Below are 15,081 nucleotides of genomic sequence, written 5' to 3'. Positions count from 1 at the left end.
TGGTAAAAAGAAAGAAAATAGCAATTTTAACCTATTTTAAAGCAAAACTTTCCCTGACCGGGAATCGAACCCGGGCCACGGCGGTGAAAGCGCCGGATCCTAACCACTAGACCACCAGGGAGAGCTGAATGATGCCTCTATTTCTTTGCCTCTCATTTTTCGTTCTATTTTTTTCTTCACTCCGTTGTTTTTTATCATTTCGCCTTTTTTTCTTCCTCGTTCTTTTTTTCCTTTCTTCCCCTCTATTTTAAACCCTTTTCCTCGCTGCGAATGGACTCCTTCCGCATCGCGAGCAGCCGAAACTTCCTCCAGCCCTATTCAAACCATTGCCGACTAAAAAAGCGCAATAAGAAACAGCAGGATTGGTTAAATAGCACCTAATATGGGCATCCCTGGTGGTCTAGTGGCTAGGATTCGGCGCTTTCACCGCCGCGGCCCGGGTTCGATTCCCGGTCAGGGAAGTTACTTTTTTTTCCCCTATTTCTCCTTTTTTTTCCCCTTTTCTAGATGGAAAATAATCCCATTTTCCACCCCAAAAACGGCCTCAGAGGGGATAATTCTGATATTTTTCTTGTTCTGTCTCCTTCCTAGCATAGGTAAGCTGGAAGCCCTCCATAAACACACCAATAATCATTAAATACCCCCAAAATAAGGGAGAAAAAATGTGAGTGTTTCTGCCCGGTTTCGAACCGGGGACCTTTCGCGTGTGAGGCGAACGTGATAACCACTACACTACAGAAACCCCCATAGGGCTCCATTCTAACCTCCGAGCCCTCAGAATCTGCTTAAAAAAATGCGGATTTTTGGGTCATTTTGCTCATTTTTCGGGTCATTTCTCTCCTTTTTCTGCCTTGGGCGGCTCGTTTTGTTGATTTCTCCCCCGTTTTAAGCACCTGCTGCTGGAATTTGCCGTTTTCACAAGGAAAACCGGGGCCAAAATAAGGTAAAAAAAGGAAATAAACGACAATAAAGGCCTTTTTTTAACCTTTATGGCTTTAAAATGAAGCGAAAAATCCCAATAGAAGGGAAATAAACGCTGTTCTGATGTTCCACAACCGAGCCCAGAAATGGGGCAAAACTCGCACAAAATCCGTTTTAAGGGTAGAAATATTGAAATATCGCATTTTTGGGGGTGAAAAAAGTGAAAGGGGGGGAAATGCGTTAAAAATGGGGGGGAAAAGGTAAAAAGCAGAGCGCTTGTCAGGAGTGGGATTCGAACCCACGCCTCCAGGGGAGACCAGAAATCCCATTGGGAAGGCATCAGCCTTGAGTCTGGCGCCTTAGACCACTCGGCCATCCTGACAGCTGCAAATCGAGCTTAAAAAGGGGGTTATTGTACCTAAAAAATGATGTTTTTTTAACATTAAATGATTCAATCGGGGTTTTATAGGGTCGTTGTGGGGTTGGTGGGTTTAGATTGGGGATAAAAAGGGGGAGAAAAGCCAAGCGCCCAACGTGGGGCTCGAACCCACGACCCTGAGATTAAGAGTCTCATGCTCTACCGACTGAGCTAGCCGGGCTGTCCATTCTACCCTATGGGAGCCCGTTTTTGGGGTTAGTTTGGGTGTTTTCGGAGCTGTTTGAGGGTTATAAAGCGTGTGATCGGTGCTGCGTTTTAATATGTATTTTATGGGGGAAAATCTGCTTTATTTGGGGCCGGAATGAATAGATAATTTTAGCTCTGGGATTAATTAAATGGGAGATTAATTAAAGGGAGAGGGAGGATGAATGGGGCTCTATGGGGGTTTCTGTAGTGTAGTGGTTATCACGTTCGCCTCACACGCGAAAGGTCCCCGGTTCGAAACCGGGCAGAAACACTCACATTCTTTTTTCCCCTTATTTTTTGGGGTATTTAATGATTATTAGTGTGTTTATAGAGGGCTTCCAGCTTACCTAAGCTGGGAAGGAGACAGAACAAGAAAAATATCAGAATTATCCCCTCTGAGGCCGTTTTTGGGGCGGAAAATGGGATTTTTTTTCCATCGAGAAAAGGGGGAAAAAAAAAAGGAGAAATAGGGGGAAAAAAAAAAGTAACTTCCCTGACCGGGAATCGAACCCGGGCCGCGGCGGTGAGAGCGCCGAATCCTAACCACTAGACCACCAGGGATGCCTATAAGCCTATATAGGCCCATGTAGTTGCCTACCCCAACAGAACAACCCCAAAATCACACATTTTTAACCCAAAATCACACATTTCCACCCCAAAATCACCCATTTTTAACCCATCATCTTGGGTTGATTTCCCTTCTATCTTAGCTTGACAGCACTGGATCCTAACCACTAGGCCACCAGGGATGCCTATAGGCCCTTATAGGCCCATATTGTTGCCTACCCCAACAGGACAACCCCAAAATCACCCATTTTCACCCCAAAATCACCCATTTTTAACCCATAATCTTTGGTTGATTTCCCTTCTATCTTAGCTTGACAGCACCGAATCCTAACCACTAGGCCACCAGGGATGCCTATAGGCCGTTATAGGCCCATATTGTTGCCTACCCCAACAGGACAACCCCAAAATCACCCATTTTTACCCCAAAATCACCCTTTTTCACCCCAAAATCACCCATTTTTCATCCCATAATCACCCATTTTTACCCCATCATCTTTGGTTGATTTCCCTTCTATCTTAGCTTGACAGCACTGAATACTAACCACTAGGCCACCAGGGATGCCTATAGGCCCTTAGAGGCCCATGTAGTTGCCTACCCCAACAGGACAACCCCAAAATCACACATTTTCACCCCAAAATCACACATTTTCACCCCCAAATCACACATTTTTACCCCATAATCTTGGGTTGATTTCCCTTCTATCTTAGCTTGACAGCACCGAATCCTATAGGCCCTTAGAGGCCCATATAGTTGCCTATCCCAACAGGACAACCCCAAAATCACCCATTTTTACCCCAAAATCACCCATTTTCACCCCAAAATCACCCATTTTTAACCCATAATCTTTGGTTGGTTTCCCTTCTATCTTAGCTTGACAGCACCAAATCCTAACCACTAGGCCACCAGGGATGCCTATAGGCCCTTCTAGGCCCATACAGTTGCCTAACCCAAAAGGCCAACCCCATAATCGCCCATTTTCACCCCAAAATCACCCATTTTTACCCCCAAATCACCCATTTTTACCCCATAATCTTTGGTTGATTTCCCTTCTGTCTTAGCCTTCTTTTTCCTTTGGGGTTTCATTACCTTGATGTTCATCAAGGGTGCCTTCCAATTCAACCGACCCCTATAGGCCCTATTAAGCCCCTATAGGCCCCTATTAAGCCCCTATTAAGCCCATATTAAGCCCATATTAAGCCCATATTAAGCCCCTATTAAGCCCCTATGGCTTAAGATCTGGAAGGCATTTTATCACTTAATTTTGACTTAAAACACTGAAATTCAAGGGGTTTGGGGTGATATGGCCAACACACGACGCAACATTGGCTGTTGTGCTCTGATCCTATAGGGATTCTATAGGTGTCCCCATTCACCACCCCAATCCCGGGGCCCAAACTGAAAGACACCACAATTACTGATTAAAATAGTCCATTTCTTATTATTTCTTGCACTTGGCAGCCAGGATTTAGCAAATAACACTTATGGGGTCACCGACCAAAAGCCATCACTGTGGTTACGTCCTAAAAGTCATCAATGGGGACGTTTCTGGGGTGATATCCCCCAAAATCCATCTATGAGGTGACCCCGTATACGGAGTGATGAAACCACGAGGTCAGATCTGATTTGGGGTGATGAAAACGTGGAGTGTCCCCACGTTTGGGGTGATGAGACCATGGGGTGTCCCCAGACTTGTGGGGTGATGAGACTATGGGGTACCCCCAGTCTTAGGGGGATGAGACCATGAGGTGCCCACAGTCTTGGGGTGATGAGGCCATGGGGTACCCCCAGTCTTGGGGTGATGAAACTATAGGGTGCCCCCAGACTTGGGGTGATGAGACCATGGAATAGAACATCTTGGGGTGATTAGACCATGGGGTGCCCCCAGACTTGGGGTGATGAGACCATGGGATGCCCCCAGACTTGGGATGATGAGGTCATGGGGTACCCCCTGACTTGGGGTGATGAAACTATAGGGTACCCCCAGACTTGAGGTGATGAGACCATGGGGTAACCCCAGACTTGGGGTGATGAAACTATGGGGTACCCCCAGTCTTAGGGGGATGAGACCATAGGGTGCCCGCAGTCTTGGGGTGATGAAACTATGGGGTACCCCCAGACTTGGGGTGATGAGACCATGGGGTGCCCCCAGACTTGGGGTGATGAAACTATGGGGTACCCCCAGACTTGTGGGGTGATGAGACCACCAGATCTCCCCAGATTTGGGGTGAGGAGACCCTTTGGTTTCCCCAGATTGGAGTGAGCGATGCTCAAGGCTTTGATGCCCCACGGGGTTTTATGGGGACAGCGTGAAGCAGCAGCCCCTCCCCAGGCAGAGCAGTGGAAGGACCCTCTCCCCCCCAAAAGATGTGGGAGGGTAAGCAAAAATGGGCACCTCCTTGTTGGCATCGAAAAACGCCACTCGCCCGGCCTCGTAATCCAAGTAAATCCCAATCACTTTAGGGGCAGAGAGAAGCTTAATAGGGCTGGTGGGTGAAGTCAGAGCCTGATACTGAGCCCCACATTGCCCCACTGCCCAAATCCCCACCTCGGGTTTAACGCTGATCCGTCCCTTCCTCTCCACCGACTCCTTGGCCACTCCAACAGCCCAGGCTTCCCCATCTCCCACCTCCACTTCCCAATAGTGTCTCCCCGTGTTGAACCCTTGGCAACCCAGAACGCAACGGGATGAATCGAAACGTTTGGGGTTGTTGGGAACGGGGTTTCGGGCCTCTTCCCATCGGACACATTTCTGGTCTTCAGATAGGACCAGTCGGGGATGAGCCGTGTCGGGATCCAACGTTAGACTTTCTAAAGGTAAAAAAGAGATAAAGGTGGGAAGCACGGTTTGATTCCCCAAAGTTTGCCGTTTTCCCACTTTCTGACCCCATTTTCTCCACCCTAGGATATTCCAGCTCTCAATCCAGAGTACTGGGGGTGAGGTAGGATTGGTTTCATCCCCACAGCAATCGAGGAAGGGAAGCATTACAGTCATAGAGTAGATGAGGTTGGAAGGGACCTCTGTGGGGTCATTGGATCTATATTTCATCCCCCACTATTCCTTAAGATCGCTTTTGTTTTGGGATCTTTTTTGATCCATTTCATTGCCTACAGATGTAGAATGAACCCAAATCTCCCCATCGCCAAAGAGGATCCCATTTGAATCTGTTCTACCCATTAAAACATACACTTGAAAGTCTATTTCACCGAATATTTCATCTCTTTACTGGAAGGAAACGTGTTTAAACTATCAAAACACGTCAAACAGACCCAAATCTATTGCAAACTCAACCCTTCTCCTCCCTACCTCGGAACTGCATCAGCGTCTCCTTGAGGGTTGTGTTTATCTGAGGAGGGTTGGTGGGGTTTTCTTCTGCTTCAGGCAAAACCAACGTGGCCTTTTGGGTTTCTTCATTCTCCAACCTGGAAAGGTGAAAAACAATCATTATTTTCTTGCTGGTTTGGGGTTTTTTTATCCATTAATCCACCTCCTTGACCCATCTCCATTCACATCAGAGTCTGCTATTGGGGTGGAAATCTCCAATCAATGTCCCCTTCTAGCTGGATGCGTTCCTGGGTGTTTAATTATCAGGGTAATTTAATTAGATAATTCATTAGGGTTGTAATTTAGGATGGCCATGGGTGCCTTTCTGCGGCTCCCTACTTTTATCCTATAGGTCTATAAAGGGGTTTATATATAGGTTTTATCCTATATGTCTATGGGAGTGGGATTTCATCGCTGAGCACCACCACTATAGGAATATATTACACTAATAGAGACAAATGGAAGGAACCACAAACCTGCTCAAGATGTTCCTGCTGTCCTATAAAGGGAAGAAGGGAGAAGAGCAATTATCACCCCCATTCCCATCAAACCATTGACTCCATCACCCTCATTCCCATCAAACCATTGACTCCAACCCCAAACCATCACTGTGTATGAAGGGGTATAGATGCACAGTCGGATGGATGCACCCCACACCCAGCTAAAATAGGGGACGTCAACCAACCCTGCCTGGATCAAAACCCTCTTGAAGCGAAGAGTGATGGGAACCTGTAGGAATTCACACGGTGGCTGCTGGCATTTCTCCTCCAGCTCACAGATCTGCTCACTGATGGAGGAAATCTCCTCCAAGAGCTCGGCCACCTTCTCCTCTTTCCTCCTCATGATTTCCTGGTCCAACTTCTCCAACCTCCCCAAGAGGAGCCTCTCCTGTTGCTCCACAAACTGCTGCAGCTCCTTGATGTCCGTCACCACCTTCTGCCTCTCCTCTTGGACCTTCTCCTGCAGGGAAATTCAATGCATGGGTGCAGAAACATTGCAACAGATCTGGTTGATTGGGTTCAACGCAGCCATAAATTCCAGAGAGCATAGCAGAGCAATGAGTAATACTCATTAATTTAGAGGGCATTTCCCAGGGGCTCTGATCTTTGTACCCAATATGCTGCAGACCTTTGGCCAACAGGGTGTGATATAAAGGGGTGAATCAGGGGAAAGGGAAGGGCTTGCAAAGGCCATCACTGCAAAGGGAACAAACACTTACGAGGAACTTCAGGCTTTTCCCTTCCTCGGCCTCTTTGAGCCCCTGCAGCTTTTCCTTCTTTTCCTTCAGGATCTGAACGTGAGCCTGGATTTTCTCCTGGATGGAGAAGAAACATTTCTTTAGTGCATTTCAATCCAGCCTTTTTCCCTTTGGTGATATTCCAGGCTGATATTTAGGATCTCTATGATGGTCTTGGGAATGAGAGCTTGAAGAACATCGGGATGACCAGTGATGGAAGAAAATGGAGAGCCCTAAAGTGGAGGCTGGACATCTTCCTACCCACAAAACACAATGAAGAAGGATGGAAACCCAACTATATGGTGGGCAAAGCCACACAACAGACCCCTCCTTCATCCTCCTCCTCTGTTCTTTGTGCCTCCCACTCATCCCAATGGGGACAGCGTTGGGGTGACCAACATTGGAAGACAACAGAGAGCCAACAAAGCAAAGACTGTCCATCCTCCAACCCACAAAACACATTGAGAAAGGATGGAGACCCAACTATATGGTGGGCAAAGCCACACATCAGACCTCTCCTTCACCCTTCTTCTCGATGCCCTCCATTCTTTGTGCTCCTCCACCATATCCCCAATGGGGACAGCGTTGGGATGGCCAACATTGGAAGAGAACAAAGACCCAACAAAGGGGATGAGCCATCCTCTAACCCACAAAACACATTGAAGAAGGATGGAAACTCAACTATATGATGGGCAACGCCACACATCAGACCCCTCCTTCATCCTCCTCTGTTCTTTGTGCCTCCCACTCATCCCAATGGGGACAGCGTTGGGATGACCAACATTGGAAGAGAACAGAGAGCCAACAAAGCAGAGATGGGCCGTCCTCTAACCTAAAAAACACACTGAAGAAGGATGGAAACTCAACTATATGGTGGGCAAAGCCACACAACAGACACCTCCTTCACCCTCCTCCTCTGTTCTTTGTGCCTCCCACCCACAGCGTTGGGATGATCAACATTGGAAGAGAACAAAGACCCAACAAAGCAAAGACTGTCCATCCTCCAACCCACAAAACACATTGAAGAAGGATGGAAACTCAACTATATGGTGGGCAAAGCCACACAACAGACCCCTCCTTCACCCTCCTCCTCTGTTCTTTGTGCCTCCCACCCACAGTGTTGGGATGATCAACATTGGAAGAGAACAAAGACCCAACAAAGCAAAGACTGTCCATCCTCCAACCCACAAAACACATTGAAGAAGGATGGAAACTCAACTATATGGTGGGCAAAGCCACACATCAGACCCCTCCTTCACCGTCCTCTGTTCTTTGTGCCTCCCACCCATCCCAATGGGGACAGTGTTGGGATGACCAACATTGGAAGAGAAAAAAGACCCAACAAAGCAAAGACTGTCCATCCTCCAACCCACAAAACACACTGAAGAAGGATGGAAACCCAACACTTTCCAAGCAAATCAGCACCCAAGACCCCTCCACGACCCTCCATACCTTCTGCTCCTCCGCCGCCTCCTCGATGGGGACGGCGGCGTGCAGGCGATGCGCGTGGGACTCCCTGCACACCAAACAGATGGGCTGTTGGTCCTCCTCACAGAACAGCTTCAGGACCTCCTGGTGCCTCTCACACAGCCTCTCCCCAGCGTTGGGTGCCCTCAGGCTCAACCTTTTGGCTATCTCAATGATCTTGGCCAACTCGCGGTTGGGTCGTAGGTTTCTTTGCGTGGCCGTCGCTTTGCAACGAGGGCAAGGGAAGGTTTCCTCTTCTTTTTCCCAGCAATGGGTGATGCATGCCCTGCAGAAGTTGTGCCCGCAGTGGATGGAGACGGGATCCTGGAAGAACCCCAAGCAAAGAGAGCAGGAAGCCTCATCCTGGAAGCTCTCAGCTGGGTTATCTTGATCCATAGAGACGACTGACGGGGTGATGGCAATAATGACAGAGCAGCTTTCGTTTTCTACTCAGTCTGTTCTCCTTCCTGCAGGTGCTCGGGGATAAGGGAGCAATGAAAATCAAACAGCCTTAATTACTTCCTGCCTCGTTAAGAGGATCTCTGCAGGACACCCTCTAAGAGCCAGAGAAATGGAGGGGTAATCCTGTTTCCACCCAGGCCGTTCCCTTTCCTGCACGTGGTGTTTCATGGCAGGGAAGATAAACAGCCTTAATTACTTCTTACCTCGTTAAGAGCTGCAGCCTCTATAGGGCACCCCTTAATACGAACACCCAGGGAAGCAGACGGGTAACCCCAGCCCCACTCTTCCCTATGGGGCTCAACCTCCACTAATCAGCCTACAGCACTCATTAATAAAGGCACTCCTAAGGCATTAATTAATTAGGAATAGAGCTTGGCCGGACCCCCCTTTTTTAGCACCAAAACCTCCCCTTATTTCTTCACTTCTTTCTCATTCATCGCTCCCATCTCCGACGTGCAGCCCTCACCCTCATTGCACTGCTTTCAGTTCTGCATTTAATCACATTTCTGAGCTTGTTTTTCACAGCTCAGCAGCCAATTGCAGCTTATCTTTAATCACATCCTGTCGCCAAAGCTTTTCGCTCTGCAATGCCCCCCGTTGCACCCAGCCCCCCCCCAAAATCCACCATTTCGGCCCCAAAGTGACTCCAAAAATACTGATAAATGGATTGAAAAGCACCAAAAAGTGACCGCTGTCCTGGAGGGATAACAGCAAAATCCCTCACCCCATATAAATACCTTCATTTGCTCCATTGCCAACCCTGTAGTGCATGCAAAGGTTGCATCTTGCATGCAAAGCAAGCAGAGCATGCTTGCATGGGGTTGATGCTGGCTAACAAAGCAATGCATCCTCTGGTTGCACCCCTAAGCAACACATCTGTTGTTTGTGAGTGGGGTTTCTCAGTGGGTCGCAGCTTTTTGGGTTCGGAACACTCAGAACGAAACCAGAGGGGACGTTGACGTCCTCCAAAGCCAACAACACCTCTTTGCTTTGCCCCAATGGGCACGAAGCAGCCCCACCTGCACCCCACATCCACCCCATTGCCATGGGGACCTCTTTTTGTTCAGTTCTGAGGGGGTTTAGGGCCTCTTATATGGGCATCCATGCATGGCTGTGGGCTTTCTGATCCCACCCCATGGGATGGCTTTGTGATCCCATTGCCCTCCTAAGGGCATTTTAAAGGGAATTCAATGGAGATTTGGAGCAGTGTGGAGGAAATGGGGCTTTCTGGGGTGTTGTTTAAGCCCACCTGCTGCATCCAACTGATGTTAAATGGTAACAAGACTTAGAGAAGGGAACCATTCCTCACATCAACCCTAAATCTTAGGGCTGAAGCTGACTTGAGAGATCCCAGATCGGAAACGTTGCTGCTTTATTACTATTATTATCATTATTATTATGTACTATGGGGCAGAGGCATTTGCTCAACCCCTTCCTGTGAGAAGAACATGAGTAATTAAGGTGGTATTTTAAATGGGTTTCTGCTTAATTGCTTCAAGGTATGGATGTTTTGGGTACCAGAGCAGTAATGTTTAGGGGCACAGGTACCTCTTATAGGGGATGCAACCAGCAAAGCTTGGACCATCTGCAATTAACCCCCCATTCCAGCTCAGACCCCTCCCCAAAATCCTCTTTGCTCCCATTTGTGCTGTGGGTTCTGTCCCCTTTCTTTCTCCTTGCCGTGCCATAGGGACCAGGTTTGGTGTACCAAGGCACAGAGATCACTAGGACAACCATCTATTTAGGGCACAGAGATCACTATGGGAGATACAACAAGCTCTCCCTCCTCCTACCCCAAACCTCCTCCCCAAATCCCTTTTGTCCCCATCCATCCATGCTGTGGGTCTCACCCCCACTCATTCCCCTTACCAACCCATAGGGGATCAGGACACACAGGTGGGTCTTTAGCTCACACTTATAGGGGATGAAACCATTCAGATTCGGGCCATCCCCACCTTTCCCCCCACCCCCTGAGCTCAGCCCTGGCTCTGCCCACCCCTAAACAACCATTGGGGTTGGGTGGGAAGGGAAACGCCTTTCCCCTTCTCAGTGCTTTTGTGGGGCCCCATGGCTGAACCCAATCCTTCTCCCCACCTCCCCAATGAAGCCTCCTGCCCCATATGCCTGGAATACTTTCAAGATCCAGTCTCCATCCATTGTGGCCACAGTTTCTGCAGGCAATGCATCACTCGGTGCTGGGAATGGTCCACGGTGGGGTTTTGCTGCCCTCAATGCAAGGAGACAGCAGAGGAAAGGATTTTATATCCCAACAGGGAGCTTGCAAAGGTGTTGGAGATCGCCAGGAGGTTGAGCTTGCAAGCGGCCCAAAGGGATGCTATAGGGCAGGATGGGTGCAAAAAGCACCGGGAACCTCTGAGTATTTATTGCAAAGATGATGAAGCTTTCATCTGCATGATCTGCAGAGAGTCGAGGCTGCACCGGGCTCACGCCATGCTTCCTGTGCATGATGCTGTCCAGGAATATAAGGTAAAAGGCTTCATATTATTCATCATATTCATCATATGAGCTGTATTTGTTTTCCTATCTAACCAAGTGGGATGTTCACTTTATACTTTGCTCTTGGGGGCTGCAATGCATCCCACCCTAGGGTTGTGAATAGGGGAGGGGGGGAAGGACAGAAGCACCGTCCCCCCCTTCTTTGGGCGCTCACAAACCCCAAAGCAAAAGAAGGTTGTTTCAATATGATGGTGCACAGCCTGAGCCTGTTTCCTCTGCTTCTATTCTCACAATGAGGTCTGACCTCAATGTTTCTACAAGCCAAAAGGGCTGAGGGGCTTCACCCCCCCCCAACTCAAACTCAAGTCTGGTTCTCACTCTGCATCCCTGATGCTAAAGCCCAAAGAAGCCCCCATAGCAATGAAGAGGATGCTTTCAATGAGCTGCTTCCAAAAGCTTCGTGGCATTTATCCCCCATTGAAACCATCCTGAGCTTTTGGACCCCCCCCCCCCTTCCAAATAAATGAGTTTTGGGGGCTCTCTGCAATCTCCCAAAGTCCTAAAATTGCATTTTCTTGCCCCAGGAACAAATCCAATCCCATCTGCAAGCACTGAAGGAAGACAGAGAGAAACTCTTGGGGTTCCGAGAGGCTGAAATGAGGAGAAATTGGGACTATTTGGTGAGCATCTGTTTAATTGTTATGAGCAGGATTGGGGGCTGGGGGGGTCCCTTTGTCTTTAGATGAGATAACCAGAGCTTTTGCATTGGGATTGGGGTCTTTCCATTCAGACCAATTGAAGCCTGGTATGGGCTTTATCTTTTGGTTGATTGGGTTGTTTTCTAAGGATCATAGGGGGGAGAAATATATAGCAGGTGGAGCTTGGAGCCCTTGGAAGGGACTTTATTCAAGGGATAGAATGCAAAACCTCATTGGGAATGGACTCAAGTGGGGGACGCAAAGCAGAACCTCAATGGGTTTGCTCACAGCAATGGAGCATCGTTGGCTTGGGGGTGTATTGCAATCCATCAGGACATCCTTGCTTTGGGAGATGCCTCTTCCTGAGGTTGTAGGACTTGCTGGCTCTTCCTATGACCCCTTTCTGGCTTGCAGGAGAAAACCAGCATTGAAAGGCAGAAGGTTTTGGGTGTGTTTGAAGGGCTGCGCCTGTTCCTGGAGGAGCAAGAACATCATCTGCTGGCTCAGCTGGAAAACATGGAGAGGGACGTGGAGAAAACACAAGAGGAGAACGTCACCATCCTGACCAAAGAGATCTCCCACCTGGATACCATCATCCAGGAGGTGGAGGAGAAGTGCCAGCAACCAGCAAGCGAGTTTCTGCAGGTGAGGAGGTAGAAAAAGCCATTCAGTTCACATCATCACATTTATGGCCCTGGGTGATGGCCAATATAAAGGTGTTGGGTTTCCAGTAGGGATTTCAATACCAAAGCTGTTGGGTTTCCAGTAGGGATTTCACTACCAAAGCTGTTGGGTTTCCAGTAAGGATTTCAATACCAAAGCTGCTGGGTTTCCAGTAGGGATTTCACTACCAAAGCTGCTGGGTTTCCAGTAGGGATTTCAATACCAAAGCTGTTGGGTTTCCAGTAGGGATTTCAATACCAAAGCTGTTGGGTTTCCAGTAGGGATTTCAATACCAAAGCTGTTGGGTTTCCAGTAGGGATTTCACTACCAAAGCTGTTGGGTTTCCAGTAGGGATTTCAATACCAAAGCTGTTGGGTTTCCAGTAGGGATTTCAATACCAAAGCTGCTGGGTTTCCAGTAGGGATTTCACTACCAAAGCTGTTGGGTTTCCAGTAGGGATTTCACTACCAAAGCTGTTGGGTTTCCAGTAGGGATTTCACTACCAAAGCTGTTGGGTTTCTAGTAGGGATTTCACTACCAAAGCTGTTGGGTTTCCAGTAGGGATTTCACTACCAAAATCCATTCACTGGGTTTCTTTTCCCCCTTTTCTCCTTCCCAGGACATCAAGAGCACCTTGAGCAGGTAGGAAGTTTCCTGATCTCACCTCGTTAAATGGAAGTAAATGGGATGAAGGGGAGAAATAGATGCCATGAAGTGGAGATGGCTCCAAGCTGGGGATGGTGGTTGGATTTTGGGCAATGTCTTTCTTTTCTCTTCCTCCAGGTTGGGAAAGGAGAACTTCCAGCAACCCACGTTGTTTCTTCCAGACCTGGAAAAGAATCTCATCCACTTCAGGGAGAAAAATAACACGTTAGAGGAGATCCTGAAGACCTTCAAAGGTGGGGGAGCATCGGTTGTGTTTGTTGGGATCAGAACCGTAATGGGACTTTTTGAAGTGGAAAAAGTCTGGGCAAAATAATATCAGATGTTTTCTTTCTTTTTTTTTCCTCCCTTTTCTTGTAGAAAACCTGACGTTTGAGGTGCCTGAAAAGAGTAAGTCCGTCATCAGGAGTAAAAAGGGATTGAGAAAACCCAAAGGAAGGATGAGTGCAGCATGGGATGGGATTTGGGGGGCAGATCTGGGGGAGATCCTTCGGTCTGAAAACAAACAAACAAAAGATCAATGAAAAAGAGGGGGGAAAACATCTCAAGGAGTCAGGAATCCTTTGCCCAGTGAGGGAAGAGGGTCCCAAAGATGGTCTCAAAAGAGAGAAGACCATCCTAAAGAGAATAGAGCTTCCCAAGGGATGGGGTGAACTCCAATGGACCTCCCTGCTCATCCCAGCAACCTTAGGGTCATGGGACATGCTCTGGTTTCTTTTGGCAGTGAGTGTGACCCTGGATCCAACCACAGCTCACCCCCAGCTCGCCGTGTCAGAGGATAGGAGGAGCGTGAGATGGGAAGATGCCCAACGGGATGCAGCCAATGAGGAATGTGGGACCGATCCCTTTGTGTTGGGCCACGAGGGCATCACATCGGGGAGATGCTGCTGGGAGGTGGAAGTGACACCCAAAGGCTCCTGGGCTGTTGGGGTGGCCAAGGAGTCCCTAAAGAGGAGGGAAGAGACCCATGCGAGCCCTGAGATCGAGCTCTGGTCTATGGGTTTCTGTGAAGGACAGATTTGGGCTCTCTCCTCCTTTGAGCGCATGACATTGCCCCATATCCAGGTTCCAAGAAGGGTTCGGGTCACCCTGGACTATGAAAGGGGTCAGGTGGCATTTTTTGATGCTGATAAGAGGGCTCTCATCTTCGTTTTCCCACCAGCCTCATTCAAAGGGGAGAGCATTCACCCCTGGTTCTTGGTGTGGGGTGAGGGCTCTCAGATCACGTTGCGTCTCTGAGGCTCTCCAGTACCCAAACACAAATGTTATGTTCCCAGCATCCCTATCCCAGCAAGTTGTGGGGCTCCTATTGAATTCCTCGTTGGGTTTTCTGTCTCCTCTTCCCATTCCCACTGACCTCAAAAGGTTGAATTCCTCATTGGGTTTTCTGTCTCCTCTTCCCATTCCCATTGACCTCAAAAGGTTGAATTCCTCGTTGGGTTTTCTGTCTCCTCTTCCCATTCCCATTGACCTCAAAAGGTTGAATTCCTTGTTGGGTTTTCTGTCTCCTCTTCCCATTCCCATTGACCTCAAAAGGTTGAATTCCTTGTTGGGTTTTCTGTCTCCTCTTCCCATTCCCATTGACCTCAAAAGGTTGAATTCCTCGTTGGGTTTTCTGTCTCCTCTTCCCATTCCCATTGACCTCAAAAGGTTGAATTCCTCGTTGGGTTTTCTGTCTCCTCTTCCCATTCCCATTGACCTCAAAAGGTTGAATTCCTCATTGGGTTTTCTGTCTCCTCTTCCCATTCCCATTGACCTCAAAAGGTTGAATTCCTCATTGGGTTTTCTGTCTCCTCTTCCCATTCCCATTGACCTCAAAAGGTTAAGCACCTTCAGGTCTGTGTTCATAATTGTCAGTGCTTGTTTTGGGGTATCAGTGGCAAATGGAGACCCCTTTTACCTCATCTTGTACCACTCTGATTCTTCAGTCTTATGGTTTTAGATGAAGTATAAAGGCTTGTGTGTCATAAAGTTCTTCCGTGTCTGGTTATTCTGGAT

The 15,081-nt window shown here is 48.3% G+C and overlaps 2 protein-coding genes and 7 non-coding genes across 9 annotated transcripts; 3 read left to right on the top strand and 6 right to left on the bottom strand.

The window, feature by feature from the left end:
- Positions 1–49: 49 nt before the first annotated feature.
- TRNAE-UUC (transfer RNA glutamic acid (anticodon UUC)) lies at positions 50–121 on the bottom strand. Its single transcript has one exon. It is a non-coding gene; the product is annotated as a tRNA-Glu (tRNA).
- A 268-nt stretch (positions 122–389) lies between these two features.
- On the top strand, positions 390–461 carry TRNAE-UUC (transfer RNA glutamic acid (anticodon UUC)). Its single transcript has one exon. It is a non-coding gene; the product is annotated as a tRNA-Glu (tRNA).
- A 208-nt stretch (positions 462–669) lies between these two features.
- TRNAV-CAC (transfer RNA valine (anticodon CAC)) lies at positions 670–742 on the bottom strand. The gene has a single exon. It is a non-coding gene; the product is annotated as a tRNA-Val (tRNA).
- Positions 743–1,198: 456 nt separating this feature from the next.
- Positions 1,199–1,303, bottom strand: TRNAL-CAA (transfer RNA leucine (anticodon CAA)). Its single transcript has 2 exons — positions 1,266–1,303; positions 1,199–1,243 (listed from the first exon to the last, which is right to left on the bottom strand). It is a non-coding gene; the product is annotated as a tRNA-Leu (tRNA).
- A 144-nt stretch (positions 1,304–1,447) lies between these two features.
- On the bottom strand, positions 1,448–1,520 carry TRNAK-CUU (transfer RNA lysine (anticodon CUU)). Its single transcript has one exon. It is a non-coding gene; the product is annotated as a tRNA-Lys (tRNA).
- A 224-nt stretch (positions 1,521–1,744) lies between these two features.
- Positions 1,745–1,817, top strand: TRNAV-CAC (transfer RNA valine (anticodon CAC)). Its single transcript has one exon. It is a non-coding gene; the product is annotated as a tRNA-Val (tRNA).
- A 218-nt stretch (positions 1,818–2,035) lies between these two features.
- On the bottom strand, positions 2,036–2,107 carry TRNAE-CUC (transfer RNA glutamic acid (anticodon CUC)). The gene has a single exon. It is a non-coding gene; the product is annotated as a tRNA-Glu (tRNA).
- A 2,300-nt stretch (positions 2,108–4,407) lies between these two features.
- On the bottom strand, positions 4,408–9,018 carry LOC140263108 (E3 ubiquitin-protein ligase TRIM39-like). Its single transcript, XM_072357859.1, has 7 exons — positions 8,806–9,018; positions 8,126–8,607; positions 6,656–6,751; positions 6,166–6,396; positions 5,913–5,935; positions 5,419–5,534; positions 4,408–4,922 (listed from the first exon to the last, which is right to left on the bottom strand). The coding sequence occupies exons 2-7, from the start codon at positions 8,534–8,536 to the stop codon at positions 4,408–4,410; spliced, it is 1,392 nt and encodes a 463-aa protein (XP_072213960.1). The 5' UTR covers positions 8,537–8,607; positions 8,806–9,018.
- A 1,651-nt stretch (positions 9,019–10,669) lies between these two features.
- Positions 10,670–14,322, top strand: LOC140263030 (E3 ubiquitin-protein ligase TRIM7-like). The gene is made up of 7 exons (XM_072357763.1): positions 10,670–11,089; positions 11,644–11,739; positions 12,172–12,402; positions 13,040–13,062; positions 13,204–13,319; positions 13,444–13,473; positions 13,808–14,322. The coding sequence occupies exons 1-7, from the start codon at positions 10,670–10,672 to the stop codon at positions 14,320–14,322; spliced, it is 1,431 nt and encodes a 476-aa protein (XP_072213864.1).
- The last annotated feature ends 759 nt before the right edge of the window (positions 14,323–15,081 follow it).

This window comes from Excalfactoria chinensis, chromosome 27, assembly GCF_039878825.1.
Source record: "Excalfactoria chinensis isolate bCotChi1 chromosome 27, bCotChi1.hap2, whole genome shotgun sequence".
Classification (NCBI taxonomy): Eukaryota; Metazoa; Chordata; class Aves; order Galliformes; family Phasianidae; genus Excalfactoria; species Excalfactoria chinensis.
Note: the sequence above shows the minus strand (reverse complement) of the source record. Positions and strands in the feature narration are given on the sequence as shown.